This window comes from Carcharodon carcharias, chromosome 5, assembly GCF_017639515.1.
Source record: "Carcharodon carcharias isolate sCarCar2 chromosome 5, sCarCar2.pri, whole genome shotgun sequence".
In the NCBI taxonomy this organism is placed as follows: domain Eukaryota; kingdom Metazoa; phylum Chordata; class Chondrichthyes; order Lamniformes; family Lamnidae; genus Carcharodon; species Carcharodon carcharias.
In genome coordinates, this window is record NC_054471.1 from 109,124,652 (window position 1) to 109,144,710 (window position 20,059).

A 20,059-nucleotide genomic window follows, 5' to 3' on the forward strand; every position below is an offset into this window, starting at 1 on the left:
TCAGAGGCTCAGAATCCAAGGCAAGTGACTGATCCCCTGACTCCCCAAAGCCTGTCCACCAACTACAAAGCAGAAGTCAGGACTGTGATGGAATACCCTCCACTTGCCTGGATGAGTGCAGCTCCAACAACACTCAAGAAGCTTCATACCATCCAGGACAAAGCAGCCCGCTTGATTGGCATCCCATCTACAACATTCACTCCCTCCACCACTGACGCACAGTAGCAGCAGTGTGTACCATCTACAAGTTGCACTGCAGGAACTCACCAAGGCTCCTTAGACAGCACCTTCCAAACCCACAATTGCTACCATCTAGAAGAACAAGGGCAGCAGATACATGGGAACACCACCATCTAGTCATTCCCCTCCAAGCCACTCACCATCCAGAATTGGAAACGTATCACTGTTGCTTCTGTCACTGGGTCAAAATCCTGGAACTCACTCCCTATCAGCAGTATGGGTGTACCTACACCATATGGACTGCAACGGTTCAAGGCAGCAGCTCATCACTACCTTCTCAAAGGCAATTAGGGATGGGCAATAAATGCTGGCCTAGTCAACAATGCCCTGATTGAATGAAAAAAAAATGATCCCTTGGTGAAAGATAGTGCTGATTTGACATACCGGTACTTATAAACAGTGCGAAGAATACCAAGAATGAGAAAGGAGAATGACACACAACACCATTTCAAAAGTGTTTTAAAGTGCCAGTCACTTGCAAGTTTTTCCAATTGGATGGATGATCCACTGTTGCACTTTTCCAGTCTGATCTATGTATTCTTTTAAGTTCAGCATCATCTTTTTCTGCTTTAATTGAAACTTGCTTCCCTTATGATCAGAAACTTATCTTTACAGCCCAACATCCAGCCACACAATGGTGTGGGCCCAGGGCCATAACAGTCTCATGTTAAATTAATAAATTGCACAGCACATGAAAAGACTTGTTTATTTGATGGATTGCATGAAAGAATAGAGTAGTAAATCCAAATTTTTAATTTATTCCACAATCCTTGCCATAGCATGTAAAAAATCAAAGCATACAATACCATCACTTTTAACATGCCACAACACAGTTTTTGAATCAGTTACTTTTCAGAGACTGATTAGCGCTCTTCTTCCAGAATAGACCTTTGTTCCTCTTGTATTATTTTTCCTCACTATCTCTCTGAAACAGTTTTGTGTTTTTTGCTTTCTTAATTACCTAGAAAATCATCAACCTCAAGTCCGAAGATGCTGCCAGACCAGCTGAGTTTTTCCAGTTCTTTAGTTTTTATTTCAGATCTCCAGCATCCGCAGTATTTTGCTTTTACCTAAAGTCTGACTTATTTCCAGTCCAAGGACTAGCCATTAAGTACATCAGTTAAACCAGTGAGGAGTCCATTGAGTGCAGGTCCCTAGCAGCCATTCGTTGGCTTTCCAACCATTTCAACCAAAGAATAATTATCCATTCCGCTATCTTAATGACTTAATGATTTTTTATCTCAAGTAGAAGTGGTAATCAGGTAGAGCATTAATTCATGTCTGCCTAGCTTTAATATGGATCTTCCACCACATTGCTTAGGCTGCTTTGAGGAAATTTAATCCCCATTACTTTGATTACGTTACACACAACTTACCTGATATTGCTAACATTTTGGCTTCTAATAGAGTTGGAAGTTGTGTTTCAATGTTGCTCACTTTCTTTCTCAGATTGCTGCATAATTTTTGGCTGCTGAATACCTAAATGTATAAAAATATAACTGTTTATTAAAACTAATATGCAGTTAGAAGGTTGTAGAAAGTACAAAATATGATCTGCAAACTGTAAAGTTCAGAATAAAAACCTATTAAAAGTAATGGTGACCATGAAACTACCAGATTGTTGTAAAACATTATCTGGTTTACTATTATACTTTAAGGAAAGAAATCTGCCATCCATACCCAGTTTGGCCTATATGTGACTCGATACCAACATAACGTGGTTGTTTCATAACTGTCCTCTGAAATAGCCTAGCAAGACACTCAATTGTATTCTGGAAGGTAGCTCACCACTTTTCCAAGGGTAATAAACACTAGCCTTAGCAGCAATGCCTACACCAAAATCTAATTAAAAAGAAAGTCAGGAGGGAGTGAGTGAGAGATCAGGGCTTGGTGGGGTAGGGCTGGAAGAGAGTGGCAATTGGGGAGGGAGAGACAAAGGCTTTTGGTTAGTGGGGGAACAGACAGGGGAGCTTATTGAACGTGACAGGGAGAGAGGCGCTGCAACCAGCAAAGGCAAGTCTAAAGGCTTCCTGTAAGAGGTAGGGAGAGTACTCCTGCTCCTCTTTGGCCCACAAAGAATGTTATAAAAGGCATTTGCTGCCTTAAGCCTGTCACCTCCATCTCACTTTTATTGCTGGGTCCAAGCTGTGGGAAACCTGGTCAGTAACTGTTAAATTTAAATGAGGTTTCCAATTATACTGCAGAAATTTGATTTAAATATGTTAATAAGTGCCATTACAGATTCTTAAAGGTTAGGAGCATTTATACCTTCATTTTATGCCATTGTAGCTGGATATATCACCAGGTTTGAATCAAACTGGTATTAAATTTGGGGTAGTAGGGGTGGGGCAGAACAACCATATTTTCCTTTCAGGTGTTAAGGATTGCAAGTTCTAACAACTCATGGATACCAACTCCCCTCCAGATCTTTCTTCCCCTTCACTTCCCTCTGACCCCATCCCTTTTTCTAATCTCACCTCTCGCCATGTATTCACAGCACCCTCTAACCTCTTTCTGATGCTAAATTATCTATTCTTAGCAAAGGACTCAGCTTTATCCCCTTCCACCACACCTTAATGAATTCTGAGTTCTGCATGATCACAGAATCACACAGTGCAGAAGAGGCCCTTTGGCCCATCGAGTCTGCACCAACATGTGAGAAACACCTGACCTACCTAATCCCATTTACCAGCACTTGGCCAACAGCCTTGAATGTGATGACGCGCAAAGTGCTCATCCAGGCACTTTTTAAAGGATGTGAGGCAACCCACCTCCACCACCTTCCCAGGCAGTGCATTCCAGACCGTCACCAACCTCTGGGTAAAAAAGTTTTTCCTCACATCCCCCCCCCCCTAAACCTCCTGCCCCTCATCTTGAACTTGGGTCCCCTCCTGACTGACCCTTCAACTAACGGGAACAGCTGTTCCCTATCCAGCCTGTCCATGCCCCTCAATCTTGTACACCTCAATCAGATCGCCCCCACAGTCTTCTCTGCTCCAAAGAAAACAACCCAAGTCTAGCCAACCTCTCTTCATAACGTAAATGTTTCATCCTAGGCAACATCCTGGTGAATCTGCTCTGCATCCCCTCCAGTGCAATCACATCCTTCCTATAATGTGGCGACCAGAACTGCACACAGTACTCCAGCTGTGGCCTCACCAAGGTTCTATACAACTCCAACATGACCTCCCTACTTTTGTAATCTATGCCTCAATTGATAAAGGCAAGTGTCCCATATGCCTTTTTCACCACCCCACTAACATGCCCCTCTGCCTTCAGAGATCTATGGACCACAAGCCAAGGTCCCTTTGCTCCTCAGAACTCCCTAGTGTCATGCCGTTCATTGAATACTTCCTTGTCAAATTACTCCTTCCAAAGTGTATCGCTTTACCCTTTTCAGGGTTAAATTTCATCTGCCACTTATCTGCCCATTTGACCATCCCGTCTATATCTTCCTGTAGCCCAAGACACTCAATCTCACTATGAACCACCCGGCCAATCTTTGTGTCATCTGCAAACTTACTAATCCTACCCCCCACATAGTCATCTATGTCGTTTATATAAATGACAAATAATAGGGGACCCAGCACAGATCCCTGTGGTATGCCACTGGACACTGGCTTCCAGTCACTAAAGCAGCCTTCTGTCATCACCTTCTGTCTCCTACAACTAAGCCAATTTTGAATCCACCTTATCAAATTACCCTGTATCCCATGTGCATTTGCCTTCTTTATAAGTTTCCCATGTGGGACCTTGTCAAAGGCTTTGCTGAAATCCATATATACTACATCAACTGCACTACACTCGCCTAGACACCTGGTCACCTCCTCAAAAAATTCAATCAAATTTGTTAGGCCTAATCTCCCTCTGACAAAGCGATGCTGACTATCCCTGATCAAACCTTGCCTCTCCAAGTGGAGATAGATTCTCTCCTTCAGAATTTTCTCCAATAGTTTCCCTACCACTGACATGAGACTCACTGGCCTGTATCTCTACAACCTTTCTTAAATAGCGGAACCACATTAGCTGTTCTCCAGTCCTCTGGCACCTCCCCCGTGGCCAGAGAGCATTAAAAATTTGGATCAGGATCTGGAGTGTTGTCTGCTTTTAAGCCTGCCAACACCTCCAATACTTTGTCACTCCCCAGGTTCGATACCTTCATCCTCATTCTCTTGGGTGAAGATGGATGTGAAGTATTGGTTCAACACTCTAGCGATGTCCTCTGGCTCCACCCATAGATTGCCCCCTTGGTCCCTTATGGGCCCTACTCTTTCCCTGGTTATCCTCTTCCTATTGATATACTAATAGAATATCTTGGGATTTTCCCTACTTTTACCAGCCAGAGCTTTCTCATTTCCCCTCTTTGCTCTCATAATTGCTTTCTTAAGCTCCACCCTGCACTTTCTGTACTCCACTAATGCCTCCACTGATTTGCTTCCCTTGTACTTGCTAAAAGCCTCTCTTTTCCTTCTCATCATTACCTGAATATCTCTGGTCATCCATGGTTCTCTGGGCTTGTTACTCCTTCCTATCACCCTAAAGGGAACATGTGGAGACTGTACCCTCCCCATTTTCTTTCTGAATGCTCCCCCACTGCTCTTCTGTATGTTTCCCCACAAGTAGCTGGCCAGTCTACCTTGGCCAGATCCTGCTTTATTTTAGTAAAAACCACTCTCCCCCAATCCAAAACATTTTTTTGCAACTTGTCTATTTCTTTGTCCATAACAAATTTAAACTGTGCCATGTTGTGGTCGCTATCACTCAAATTCTCCCCCACCACCACCTCAGCCACCTGTCCGGCTTCATTCACCAGAATTAGGTCCAGCACTGCGCCGTCCCTTGTTGGACCCTTTGCATATTGACCTAAAAAGTTCTCCAGTACACATTTCAAGAAGTCCACTCCATCAAAGCCCTTAACACTATGTCTATCCCAATTAATGTTGGGAAAGTTGAAATCACCTAATATAATTACCCTTTTGTTATTGTTTTTACACACCTCCGCAAATTGTGCACATATTTGCCCCTCAATTTCCCGCTGACTATCTGGGGGTCTATAATAAACACCTAACAATGTGGCTGCCCCTTTTTTATTCCTAGGCTCTACCCACAAAGCTTCATTCGTTGCTCCCTCCAAGATATCATCTCTCCTTACTGCAGTAGCTGACTCCTTAACTAATAATGCAATGCCTTCTCCTCTTTTAGCCACTCCCGTCTTGCCTGAAGATTCTATATCCTGGAACGTTGAGCTGCCAATCCTGTCCCTCCCTCGTGTTGAGTTCTTGTCACTTTCACCTTCTCGCCTACTCCTTTGGCCAGGAGTCTTCTCCATGCTCAGTGGACCCTTTCTCATGTCTCCAGTATTCTCTCTTCACCTGGACCCCTTCCTCTGGCCTCTTATCGTCTTGATCTTTTCATCGAGAACTGCCAGTGTGACATTGGCCATCTCAATTTCTCTGCTTCCCTCGTTCACTCCAACCTGGAGTCCTCTGAACTTGCCACTCAGATCTAACGCTAACATCATTATCAAATCTGCTGACAAAGGGGGTGCTGTTGTTGCCTGGCGTATCGACCTCTACCTAGCAGAGGCCGAATGCCAACACTCTGACGCTTCCTCCTACCTCCCTCTTGACCATGACCCCTCCACCAAACAACAAGCCATTGTTTGTAGGACATTCACTGACTTTATCTCCTCTGGAAATCTTCCCTCCATGGCTTCCTATCTCAGCCACCCAACCCCAAACAGCCCGCTTCTACCTTCTTCCCAAAATCCACAAAGTGGACTGTCCTAGTAGATCTATCATCTCGGTGTGTTCCCGCCCCATTGAACTGATTTCTTCCTGTCTTGACTATTTTTTCTTCCCTTGTCCAGTCTCTCCCTCACCTATATTTGTGACTTTTCTGACACCCTCTTGACTTCTGACAATTTCCAAATTCCTGACACTGACCATCTTCTCTTCATTATGGATGTCCGATCTCTCTACACCTCCATCCCTCCCCAAGACAGTTTGATGGCTCTCCACTTATTCCTTCGACTGAGGCTCAACCAGTTTCCACCAACTACTGCCCTCCTCCAACTGGCTGAACTTGTTCTCTCATTTGATCGTTTGATAGTACAGAACTTGAGTACTGCTGAAAGAAGAGACAAGTCTAAGCTTTATGTCTTGCACAAATCAGGACACTTTGCAAGATTACCAATATAAAGGGGAAACAATACTGTATGTGAAGAGAGTGCTGATTGGTTGGCAAGTGGACTCTGATTAGTAAGGACGTTGCCATGGAGAATGCACCAGTGATGGCGACTGACAATGCCAAGCATTGTTTGAAATTTAAACCAGGCAGCTTGTCCCTGATTGGTCAAGGTATTGCCCTGAGGAATGAGTCAATGAATGGTTGTTACTTATTTTGTTCAGCTGAAACAAGCACAATATGTGCATACGTTCTTTCTGTCTGCATAGAACAGGGCCCTGTGTATTAATATATGTAGCTTTCAGTACACACAAATACACCACATAGGGAGTCTGACTGACCATCTTAAATTGGTTGTCAGTGTAATTCTTAGAACACTGAGGATTATTTAACAAATGTTATCTAACTGTGTAATCACATCTAATGTTGGACACTGCGTTTTGAGTTTTGCAAGCATGGGCTGGTTGGGTATGGTCTGTACCTTGCCCGTTGCGAACAGCAGTTGGGACATGCTGTTTGATACAGTCTGCCAGTCTTTGGAACATATTGCCCACATACCTAGCATCACACTGGCATTGAAATTCATATACCATGTTACTCATTTGTGAGATAGGCAGAAGGTCTTTTTGGCTTGACGGCAGCATCCTATTAGTGGCGAACACCACACACGTTGCTACTGCAACATTCTGACCCATTTCCTGCATAGTCAAACAATGCTGGTGCCTTCTCCATGGCAATGCCTCTACCAGAGTTCACTTGCCAAGCAATCAGCACTACCTTCACATACAGTATAAATTGTTGTTTCCCCTTATATTGGTAATCTTGTGAAGCGTCCTGAACAGTGCAAGACGAAAAGCTGAGACATGTCTCTTCTTTCAGAAATACTCATGTTCTCTAACTGACCAACTTCTCTTAACTTATCTCACTCCCTCCAAATAGAGAGTGTTGCTGTAGGTCCTAGCTATGCTTGTCTTTGAGATATATGGAACATCCCTTATTCCAGCCCTACTCGAGCTCTATCACCCAATTCTTTTTCCTGTACATTGATGACTATATTGGTGCCAGTTCCTGCTATCACCCTGAACTGGAAAGCTTCTTCATCTTTGCTTCCAATTTCACCCATCTCTCACCTTCACATCTCCAACTCTTTCCTCCCTTGACTTCACTGTCTCCATTTCTTGGGATAGGCTATCTACAAATATTCATTCTAACTCCTAACTCCCATAGCTACTTCGACTACAGTTCCTCACACCCTACATCCTTGCAAGGATTCCACTTCATTCTCCAAATTTCTCCATCTCCATCACATCTGTTCAAATGATGCCACCCTCCATACCAGCACCTCTAATAAGTCTTTTTTCCTCAACCAAGGATTCCTCCTATCATAGTTTACAGGGCCTTCAACCCTGTCTGACCCATTTCCTGCATTTCTACTCTCTTCTCCTCCCCCTCAGAGCTGCAGTAGGGTTCTCCTTGTCCTCACCTTCCATCCCACCAAAAGATCATCTTCTGCCATTTCCGCCACCTCCAACATCAAGGCAACATTTGACTGAGTGTGGCATCAAGGAGCCCTAGCAAAACTGCTGTCAATGGGAATCTGTGGTGGTGAGGGCGGGGGTACTCTCCGCTGGTTGGAGTCAAACCTAGCACAAAGGAAGATGGTTGTGGTTGTTGGAGATCAATCATCTCAGTTCTAGGACATCTTGCAGGAGCTCCTCAGGGTAGTGTCCTAGGCCCAACCATCTTCAGCTGCTTCAACAATGATCTTCCTGCCATCACAAGGTCAGAAGTGGAGATGTTTGCTAATGACTGCACAATGTTCAGCAGCATTTGTGACTCTTCAGATACTGAAGCAGTCCATATCCAAATGCAGCAAGACTTTGAAAATATACAGGCTTGGGCTGACAAGTGGCAAGTAACATTCGTGCCACAAAAATGCCAAGCAATGACCATCTCCAACGAGAGAATCTAACCATTGCCCCTTGACATTCAATGGCGTTACCATCACTGAATCCCCCACTATCAACATCCTGGGTGGGTTACCATCAACCCAGAAACTGAACTGGACTAGCCATATAAATACTGTGGCTACAGCAGCAGGTCAAAGGCTAGGAATCCTGTGGTGAGTAACTCACCTCCTGGACTCCCCAAAGCCCCACCATCTACAAGGCATAAATCAGGAGTGTGATGGAATACTCTCCACTAGTCTGGATGAGTGCAGCTCCAACAGCACTCAAGAAGTTTGACATTATCCAGGACAAAGCAACCCACTTGATTGGCACCCCTTCCACAAACATTCACTCCTTCCATTACTGATGAACAGTGACAGCAGTGTACCATATACAAGATGCACTGTAGAAACTCACCAAGGCTCCTTAGGCAGCACCTTCCAAACCCACAACCACCACCATCTAGAAGGACATGGGCAGCAGGTACAAGGGAACACACCACCTGGAAGTTCTCCTCCAAGCTACTCACCATCCTGACTTGGAAATATATTGCGGTTCCTTCGCTGTCGCTGGGTCAAAATCCTGGAACTCCCTCCCTAACACCACTGTGGGTGCACCTACACCACAGGGACTGCTGTGGTTCAAGAAGGCAGCTTACCAGCACCTTCTCAAGGGCAATTAGGGATGGGCAATAAATGCTGACCTAGCCAGAGAAGCCTACATCCAATAAATGAATTTTTAAAAAATATTGCTACCACCAGACATCTCCCGCTCCCCTCTCAGCATTCCGAAGGGACCGTTCCCTCTGTGATACGCTGGTCCACTTCTCTATCACCCGACATTCTGTCCTCTTCCCACAGCACCTTTCTAAGCAAGTGCAGATGTAACATCTGTTCGTTTACCCTCTCTCTCCTCACCATCTAAGGTCCCAAACACACACACCAGGTGAACCAGTGATTTACCTGTACTTCTTTCAACTTAGAATTTTGTATGCACTGCTCACAATGTTGTCTCCTCTACAATGGGGCGGAGCAAACATAGATTGGGTGAATGTTTCACAGAACACCTCCGTTCAGTGTGCAAGCATGAACCTGAGCTTCTGGTGGCTTGCCATTTTAATTCTCCACCTTGTTCTTAAGCCGACATCTCAGTCCTTGACCTACTGCATTCTTCCAGTGCAGCTCAATGTAAACTCCAGAACAGCTCCTCATTTTCGAATGGGCACTTTACAGCCTTCCAGACTCAACTCTGAGTTCAACAATTTCAGACTGTAATCTCTGCCCCTTGCTCCCCACCACTCCCCAATTCTGTTTCCTTTTCTTTGCACATTTCAGTTTTTCTCTCATTTTTGTTTTCAGACAGCAGCACACCTGCCCTGGCACGTCTTCTGTTTCTTTTCTTGCCCCATCACCATTCCCTTTGGCCCTGTAAGACTAACTCTTTTTTAATTTGTTAATGGGATGTGGGCCATGCTGGATAGGCTGGCCCATTCAGACATTAAATTTCTCCTGTCTTCCACTCTACAACAGACCTCCCTTGTCTTCCTTTTCCCATTTATCACGTGCTTAAAACCTATTACATTTCTAACTTTTCCCAGTTCTGATTAAATGTTATCGACCTGAAACATTAACTCTGTTTCTCTTTCCACAGATGCTGCCAAACCCGAGTACCCAACATTTTATATTTTTATTTCCAATTTCTACCATCCATAGTTTTTTGCTTTTCAAAATCATATTTGATAGCAGTTTTAACAACTGTTAGAAGTTCTGGTTGAAAGTAATTAAATGAAGCAACTTGAGATCAGAACAAAAATAGAAAATTTAGTACTTTCTGCATACCTTTACCAAAATGGCTGTCACATTGAGACTTGAGAAAGTAAATTATTCAGCCTGTGCTAATTCTTTGAAAGAGTTACATAATTAGTCTCACTCCCCTGCTCATTTCCCAAAGCCCTGCAATTTGTTTCCTTTTCAAGCCTATATCCAAACTTTTAAAAGTTGTTATTGAATTTCTTCAGTTTTTTCAGGCAGTACAATCCAGATCATAACAATGTGCTGCTGAGCAAATACTATTTTCCTCAGAGCCTCTCTCATTACTTTGAGAATTACATTAAATCTGTTCCCTTTGGCTATCGATCTTCCTGCCAGTGGAAACATTTTCTCTATCAAAGCCCTCCATGATTCTGAAATGTTTAATAACTCTCCCCTTTACCTTCTCTGCTGTAAGGAGTAAAATTCCTGCCTCTCTATTCCCTCATATAACTGGAGATCCTCATCCCTGATACCATTCTGGTAAATCTCCTCAGTACTCTATTGAAGGCCATCAGAGAGAATTAAACCAAGCTTTTAAATATGTAATTACAGAGTTACAATTTCCTGTGATAGAAAAATATGCTTGAAATGGACAAAACTTTGTTACAGCGCCTACAGGTAATCATAAATGTAACACGTGTGGACACAAAGGGAATCTCTACAGAAAATGCTTACTGGGAACAAACATGTTAATTTTTGGAAAGCAAGCGGTCAACAAAAGGTATATCAATTTGCCTGATCTGGAGGGGCCCATTTGGAGGATGGGTTTGGTCCACACTTAAACTTGGCTTGGATTCCTGAAGTTTTATTTAAAGGCTTTTTCTTTCTCAGCCTTCTAACAAAGAAGGTCAACGGACAATTTAAAATGGTACCGGGAGAGATGAGGCACTTTCCCCAACTCCACATTCTCCGGCCTGGTCCCCACAGGCGCATCTGACATTTATCATCAATTCCCCTTTCACTATCCTTTCTCCAATGAGAAAATATTCAATTCTGCAAATTTCTCCTATAACTTAGAATTTCAAGTCCCAGTGGTAACATCACTGGGCTAGAAATTCAGAGAACCAGGCTAATGTTCTCAGGGCATGGGTTCAAATCCCACCACAGCAGCTGGTGGAATTTAAATTCAATTAATAAAATCTGGAACTGAAAGCTAATCTGTGATGGTGACCATGACAACTTCCATCGATTGTTGTAAAAACCCATCTGGTTCACTAATGTCCTTTAGGAAAGAAAATCTGCTATCTTTACCTGGTCTGGCCTACATATGCTCCAGACCTACAACAACTGCCCTTTGAAGTGGCCTAGCAAGCCAGATAATTCAAGGGTAATTAGGGATAGGCAACAAATGCTGGCCTTGCCAGCAGGTGCAACAATTATATTTCTCTATACTATTTATCCAAATACGTAATTTATTTCCCATTTTTCTTCAACATCATTCTTGTGGATGCACGTGTTAAATAATACGAAATAATGCAAACAAGGAAAAACTTGCAAAAAGGACAGTTTTATAACTTGGTATTCAATAGTGATTAGTGAGGGGCGGGCACTAAAATTATATGCTGAGAGTTTTTTTTTTAAATATTGGGCTTACCTTGGTAGTAGCTGTCTTAATAGCCATATTTAGTGATTGTTCTTTCTTTTGAAGCCTAAAAAACATGTTTTTGCAATTACAATTTACAGTATTTCAATCATTTTTCAGCCATGTGAACCTGTAACATGCTCCTTGATCCCAGTGCTTCCTGAACCAACACTATTTGTCATTAGAAAAAAATACAATTACAACCAAAAAATCCTAATTTTTTTGGGGAGAGGTGTAAAGAGAGAAGGAAGATATAGTCATGTGCACAGGTTTAAGATCTTAAACCTTTTGTATGAAATTTAATAAGGGAAGCCATTCCTCTTTAGAAAAATGGGTAGTGCTATGTCAGAAGTAAACTAATATCTAATCAGTAGTAGCTCATTTGCTCTCAGAGTCAGAAAAATCCTGTTTTTATGTATGTATGCAAAATTAGACCAGCAACACCCGACTTTGCACATACATCTGCAAGGGAAATATGATAGTCACGTCTTATCACAAAAACATATATTGGTTAGCATTGCTAAGAGCAACAAACTACCTTAAAACTAATGTGGCCCCGAGAAAAAAACATAAATGAATCCTGGCAACAAAGCTATTTTTCAAAAACCAACTTTATGTATATTCCTTTCATTTTGCACATACCTCTAAGCTTAACAGTTGAAATAGAAATTGATCTCCATTTGGTCTACCCCAAATACTTTGCCACTTGTTTTTAAAAATTTAGTTGCGCAGCAAGACGAAGTCCATCCCAAAGGGAGGTAGTGACAAAAGTTGCAGGGGAATACAATTAACAACATGGTCTGGAAATAACAAACATCATGAAATAGTAGTGCACCAGATGATGGTGGAAGAGACAATGTTCTGTTCCATGAATTCTTTACAATTGCGACTAAGCTCATTATATTACTAGTCAAAATAAACTTCAATCTATACATGAAAATCTGGTCTATAACTGCATATGCCTTTTCATACATTTACTTATCCAAAACCAGGTGAGATCATCCAACCAACATAATGAGATTCCATTTAATGACTCCGCGGGACAAGAAAAACACTTTATTGGAAGTCAATCACCCTTCAACTACCAGTTTTGAAATTTTCAATTCACTTAACCTCAACAGCTTTTTGCAACAAAGAGTTCCTGCTTTTCATTACCCTTTATGTGAAGAAATGCTTCTTTCAAATGAGGTGTTAAGATCAGGCCCTGTATGCATGTTCAATGGTTCAGTTGGAAGGAAATTCCCCCAGGGTCCTAAGCAACAATTCTCCATCAACTAATATCACCAAAGGTAGATTAATTAGGATGTTTACCTCTGTTGTGTGTGGATCTTTGCTGTGCACAAACTGGTTGCCATATATAAATTAGCAATTCAAAATAATTAATTGTATGAGAAGTGTTTTGGGATATTCCTGAGTCATTACACTACTTATATAAGATTTTCTTTAAATCATCTATTGTATTACAAGGCCAGTTTGACTGTCAAGTAATATCTAAATATTCTTTTACCTCTTTATATCTTCAGGAAGCTCTGCATTGAAGAAGATTTTATTTCGTAATGGCATAACATCCTCCAATATCTTACTCAGATCTTGTAACTCAATAGCCGATAGAGTTGATAAAGAAGGAAGCTCACAATCATATGAGTGTATGAGTCTGCTTTCTTCTTCTATTTCTATACTCAGCTGATGGTCTTTAGCTTCCAATACTGCCAGTCGTTCCTTAAGATCAGTGATTTCTTCCTATTTTTGTAATTAAATACATTATTTAATTAATTAAGTAACTCAAATACAAACTTCATTACAAAGCTGCATCCTTATAAGTATGGCAGAACTTAATAAGTATTGCTCCATTAGACTACCTGAAAATTAGAACACAATTTGTTCACAGTAATTTCATCTTTTCATGTGCTAGAGTGTGACTGGAACTATTACTGTAAGAAGAGGAAGGGAAATATTATGGAAGAAAAATCAAAACACATTGATTGCTTGATTAGTGGAGCAACTACTATGTTGAGCTAAGCAGAACTAAGTTTAAAATAGTTTGAAAACCGAACAAGAAATTATTCAGGATGTATATTAACATTGAGGCAAAACCAAATTTTGCATTGATACAAAGTGCATAATATAATCGCTCCATAAAAGTACATCCTGACAGAATTATAGTCCAATTACACTGCAAAGTTTTGTCCATGTAAAGCAGTCATGTGCCTTGCTATCCCCATTGTGTCAATCACAGCTAAGGCCATTTCTGATTACTTTCTTGTATCCCTCGCCACCAATATTCCCCTCTCCCGTTCCAAACTCCTTCCTTCTTCTGGGAAAAATCTCTCCCCAAGTCATTAAAACTGCACTCTCAAATTCCCAACTATTCCAGCCATTGGCCCTTCATTCAGAACATTTTTGTAGCTATCAACCTAATGCCCTCGTCCCCATTAAAACCAATACTCTCAACCCTGGTTGATCCTCCAAGGGATGCAGACTAGAACATTTGTAGCAGACAACTGGTTCAGCCATTTGCCACCAAATCTGACTGAACCACATCAAGCACTATCAGGTCCTGCCCTATCCTGCCAATACCAGTTGCCATTCCAGAATCATCCTTAACAGCAAAGATAACCCCTGACTTTTCTTCTCCACTACAAACCATCTTATAAATCCCTCTCCCCTGGTTCCTTCATACTCAACAGCAACAATGACTATATGGAGCTTACGGGCTTCTTCTTCACTAAGTCTAAGCACAGCAATCTTTATCACTTCCCCTCCCATTCTCTTCCTCCTTCAAATCTGCTGTCATCACCTCTCTTCTCAAAATATCCATCCTTGACCCTTCTCTCCTTGCAAACTACAGTCCCCCTCTCCAATCTCCCTTTTCTCTCCAAACTCCTCGAATATGTGGTTGTTCCCAATTTCAACACAGCAATCCTAGAACACCATGGGCTGCATCTTCCAGTCAGCAAATGGAGGGTGGGGCCCACTTGCCAATGTGTAAAATGACATGGGGTGACATCGGGCGTGTGTCCCGACGTCACCCCGCATCATTTAGATTTTCAGCTCGGCAGGTGCACAGCCGAATTGGCTGCGCGCCCGCTAAACTGGCTGCACGCCCGAACTGTCAAAGGCCTATTAAAGCCATTAAAAAAGTAACTAAAGGGATTAATGGACCTGCCCGTCCAACCTTAAGGTTGGCGGGTAGGCCGGGAGCCCAGGCTTCTGAAAAAACATGAAACCTCATGCACGGGTGGAATGAGATTTCATGAGGTTATTAAAATTTGTATGCAATTTCTAAATAAAAGAAATTGACATGTCCCACATCATGTGACAGTGGCACATGAGGGGACATGTCAGTAATTTTTTTTCTCATCTTTAGTTAAGGTTTCAAACCTGAGCTGAGCTCCCTGAGGTAGCACTTTGCCTCAGATAAATCTGTGTGCTCTTTCGCACACATGTGCAAAACAGCACACTCCCGGCTAGAGAATCCCCCCCCACCCCCGCCCCCCCCACCTCCCCGCACAGGGAGTGCACAGCACTTCCTGGCAGATGTCATGCTGGGCGGGCCTTAATTGGCCCACCCATGTAAAATGGTGGCGCACCCCCAATTGGGAGCGCCGATCAGGAACCTCCCGCAAAACCCCCCCAAAAGGTGGGGGGGGGAAGATCCTGCCCCATGCTTCAAAACTTTCAATCAGGCTTCTGCTCCAGTCACAGCATTGAAACATAATAGGAGCAAGAACAGACCAAACAGCCCCTCAAGCCTACTCCACCATTCAAAATATGCATAGTTGATCTTCTCCCTCTACTCCACTTTGCTGCCTGCTTCCCATACCCGTTGATTCCCCAAGAGGCAAAAGATCTGTCTGGCTTAAGCCTTAAACATATTAAACATTAGAGTATCCACAAGCTTCACAGAGAGAATTCTAAACAATCATAAGCTGTACCCCCTTAATCTAAACCAACAGGCCAGATTTTCGCCATCGAGGCAGAAAGCTCGAGTTGGGAAATTTCCTGACTCAGCAGACCAGTCTCTTTTAAATGTGCCCCTGCCCGCCATATTTTCATTCCAGGGAGGTGGGGCAGAACAGAGTCGAGCCTGCCACAGGCGAGTGCCAAGGCAGGCTGCTTAGAAGACCCAACTTGTGCTCCGAGACTTCAGCCTAGTTGTGTAAAAGGCTGTTTAGGCCCTCTAGCCATTGTCCCTCCATCTACCCCCATGCCACCCATTTGCTCCCTCATATCCCCTCCATAGCCACTCAACCAGCATTCACAATGGACAGAGCTCTGGAGCATGTGGAGATGAAAAGGAAATTCAACTAACAATCTAAGGGAGCTTCACTCTCACACACTTGACATGGGAAAAACATCTCTCACTCATTAAACCAATCAAAGAATTTAAATCCCCTCAAGTGGTCAATCTGTTGTAAAAACAAATTTCTATTCAGTAATCACATCAAAAACAACTAATCCTTTAATAACCTCTTAAAAATGTTAATCAAAACGTGATGTCATCTCAGCAAGAGTCTGGGGGGGGCAGTTGTGGTTTTGGTGATTTTGAAACTCAGCCAAGCATTCATAACAGATTCTACTCTATTAACAACTCTTGTCAACAATGAAATCTATTGAAATGGCAGGAACAGGTGGTTTGTGGTTTTCTTCTAAGCTACACCAGATGGCTTTTCAATCAATGCACTGAAGCAGTTTTTTTTACTTTGCTGCAGCCTGTGTTTTTTTTGTTTTTAAATCCACCCTTCACAAGCATGACTCCTCCATAAAAATCGTGGTTCCCATACTGCACGTTAATGCCCTTGGCACAGCAAAACAAAAGGGGATCTGTTTGAATTTCAAATGGCCTTGCTGAGTCTGGGTTTCCTGCCTTGTGATTCACCCACCATCCCCATCGGTAAAAATAGAATTGCCAGAAATAGGGGTGGAAATTCTGCATCCATGTCCCACCTGCCATTTTTTAAATGCTTCCAAAGTTGGCCCAACTCTTGTGAAAATGCATGCCAACCTCTGTATCTACCTTTTCAGGCCCCTTCAGAATCTTGAGAACTTTTGCTGTACCACCTCCAAAGCAAGTATATCCTTCCTTAGATACAGAGACCAAAACTGCACACAATACTCCAGGTGTGATCTCACTAAAGTGTTGGACAATTGTAGCAAGCCTTCCTTATTGTTGAACTCTAATCCCCTTGCAATAAACGCCAACATACCACTTGCCTTGCTTGCTGTACCTACTTGCTAACTTGTGTCCTTGCACGAGTACACTCAAGTCTCTCTGAACGTGAACATTAAAAAGTTTCATCCTTTTTAAAAAATATTCTGCTTTTTAAAATTCTTATTGCCAAAGGGAATGACTTCACATGTCCTTACTTTATACTCCATCTGTCACCTTTTTACCCACTCAGTTAACCTAGCTATATCAAAATCATAAATGACATCCTATGTGAATGGCCACAGTAAACTATTCCTCCTCATCCTTCTCAATCCATCACAATAACAGAATAGGAGCTAGAGTAAGCCATTAGCCCTTTGAGCTGGCTTTGTCATTCAACAAGATCATAGTTGATCATCTGCCTCAACTCCACCTTCCCACACTCTCCTCATATCCCTTCATTCCCTTAGTATTCAAAAATCTATCGTGAATAAACTCAATGCTTGAGCATTCATGGCTCTCTAGGATAAAAAATTCAAGGATTCACAACCCTTCTGAGTGAACAAGTTTGTCCTCATCTCAGTGATGAATGGCTGACTCCCAATTCTGAGACTGAGACCTTGTGTTCAAGATTCCCTAGCCAGGGTAAACATTTTCTCAGCATCCACCCTGTCAAGCACCTTAAGAATTTTCAATTAGATCATCTCTCATTCTTCTAAACTCCTGAGGATAAAGGCCTAGTCTACTCAATCTCTCCTCATAGGACAATCCCTTCAGAAGCAGTCATGAACCTCCTGCACTCCCTATACGGCATGTATATCCTTCTGTAGGTAATAAAACCAAAACAGCACACAGTATTCCAGATGTGGCCTCACCAATACCCTGTATAATTATTGTAAGACTTCTTTACTCCTTTACTCTAACTCCTTTGTATCAAAAGCTAACATATCATTTAGCTTTCCTAATTGCTTGCTGAATCTGCAATTTAACATTATGTGATTCATGTCCAAGGACACCCAAGTCCCTCTGAATGCAAACGCTTTCCAGTCTCTCACCATTTAAAAATATTCTCCTTTTATATTTTTCCTACCATGTGGATTACTTCACTCTTTGCCACATTGTATTCCATCTGCCAAATGTGCCTGCCGAGCCGACCTGTCTTTATCCCTCTAAGGCCTCTTTGCATCCTCCTTAATGCTTACTTTCCCACCTTACTTTGGATCATCAGTAAAATTGGATACATTACACTTAGTCCCATCACCTAAGTCATTTATAGTGCTTGTAAATAGCTGAGGCCCAAGTACTGATCCTTAAGATACCCCACTAGCTATAGCCTGCCAACCTGAAAGTGTCTTGTTTATTCCTACTTTGACTTTTGTCCAATAACTAACCCTCCATCTATGCTAATATATTACACCCATCCCATGAGCCCTAATTTTGTGAAATAACCTCTTGTGTGGCACCTTATCGAATATTTTTTTGAAAATCCAAATACGCTAAACCCAATGGTTCCCCCTTATCCATTCTCCTAGTCACATCCTCACAACTTAACAGATTTGTCAAACACCATTTCCCTTTCATATATCTATGTTGACTCTGCTAAATCATATTACTGTGTAACTGGCAGGGTACCTCAAGGATCAGTACTTGGGCATCAGCTATTTACAATCTATATTAATGATTTAGATGAGGGGACAGAATATAACATATCCAAGTTTTGCTGACGATACAAAGTTAGGTGGGAAAGTAAGCAATGAGGTAAACACAAAGAGGTTGCAGAGTGATAATAGACAAATTATGTGAGTAGGCAAGAAAATGGCAGATAGAATACAATGTGACAAAGAGTGAAGTTACCTCCACTTTGGTAGGAAAAATATAAAAGAATATTTTTAACCAGTAACTTTGGAAAGTATTTGCATTCAGAGAGACCTGGCTGTCTTTGTACACAAAGCACAGAGTAAATATGCAGATTCACCAAACAATTAGAAAGGCAAATGGTAGGTTATCTTTTGTTACAAAGGGAATATAGAGTGTGAGAGTAAAGAAGTCTTACTACAATCATACAGGGCATTGCTGAGGTCACTTGTAGTACTATGTGCAGCTTTAGTCTGTCTACCCAAGAAAGGACATACATGGCCTAGAGGAATTGCAAATAAGGCTCACTAGACTGGTTCCTGAGCTAAGGGAATTGTCCTATGAGGAGAGATTGAGTAGACCAGGCCTATATTTCTAGTAGTTTAGAATGAGAAATGATCTAATTGAACCATATACAATTCTTAAAGGGAATCTTGAACATGGGGTCACAGCATCAGAATAAGGATCTGGCTATTTAGGACTGAAATGAGGAGAAACTTCTTCATTCGAATAATTGTGAAGCTTTGGAAGTCTCTACCACAGACAGCTGTGGATACTCAATCATGCTCAGTGGTGATTGTCCCAGTGGAACAGTTCCTTCTTTTCCCAGTAGTGATACCAATAACCCATGAAGCAAAATCCATGCCTCTCACACCATTCCTTCAGCCACACAATTAACCTTCTAACCTTTTTATCCCCATGCCAACTGGCACCTAAGTCTTGTAACAATTCAAAGATTACCCACTTGGGGATTCTGCTTTTTAATTTAGCCCCAAACTCTTAAAAATCTCTCAGCAAAACATCATTCGTAATTGGTCATATATGTCATTGGATCCTACTTGGGCTACAACAACTGGATCCTCCCCCCTCCCACTCCAAGTTCATCAGAAGGTGTCTTTAACTCTGGCACTGGGCAAGCAACACAACATTTGGAGCATAAAGATCATTACAAATAGGAGCAGTAGGCCATTTGGTCCTCAAGCCTGCCTTGCCATTCAATAAGATTATGGCTGATCTGATTGTGGCCTGAACTCCACTTGCCTGCCTGACCCCACTAACCCTGGACCCGCTCATAGATCAAAAATCTGTCTAACACAGCCTTCAATTTATTACCTAGTCTCCACTGCTCTCTGGGGAAGAGGATTCAAAAGGTTAATGACCCTTTCAAAAGATTCATGACCCCCTCAAAGAAAATTCTCCTCAACTCCATCTTAAATGGGAGACCTTTAATTTTGAAACCGTGTCTCCTAGTTCCAGATTCCCCCACGAGGGGAAACATCCTCTCAGG

At 42.3% G+C, this 20,059-nt stretch overlaps 1 protein-coding gene across 4 annotated transcripts in view; it reads right to left on the bottom strand.

Moving 5' to 3' along the window:
- disc1 (DISC1 scaffold protein) overlaps positions 1–20,059 on the bottom strand; it is a 192,315-nt gene that overhangs the window by 111,369 nt on the left and 60,887 nt on the right. For all 4 annotated transcript variants that reach the window (XR_005943131.1, XM_041188757.1, XM_041188756.1 and 1 more), the window contains exons 6-8: positions 13,276–13,508; positions 11,781–11,835; positions 1,617–1,719 (exon numbers count right to left, since the gene is read on the bottom strand). Coding sequence is in view for 3 of the 4 variants with exons in the window: in XM_041188757.1 (XP_041044691.1) it covers positions 1,617–1,719; positions 11,781–11,835; positions 13,276–13,508 (391 nt within the window). In the remaining variant the exon portion in view is untranslated. The remainder of the gene's footprint in view (positions 1–1,616; positions 1,720–11,780; positions 11,836–13,275; positions 13,509–20,059) is intronic.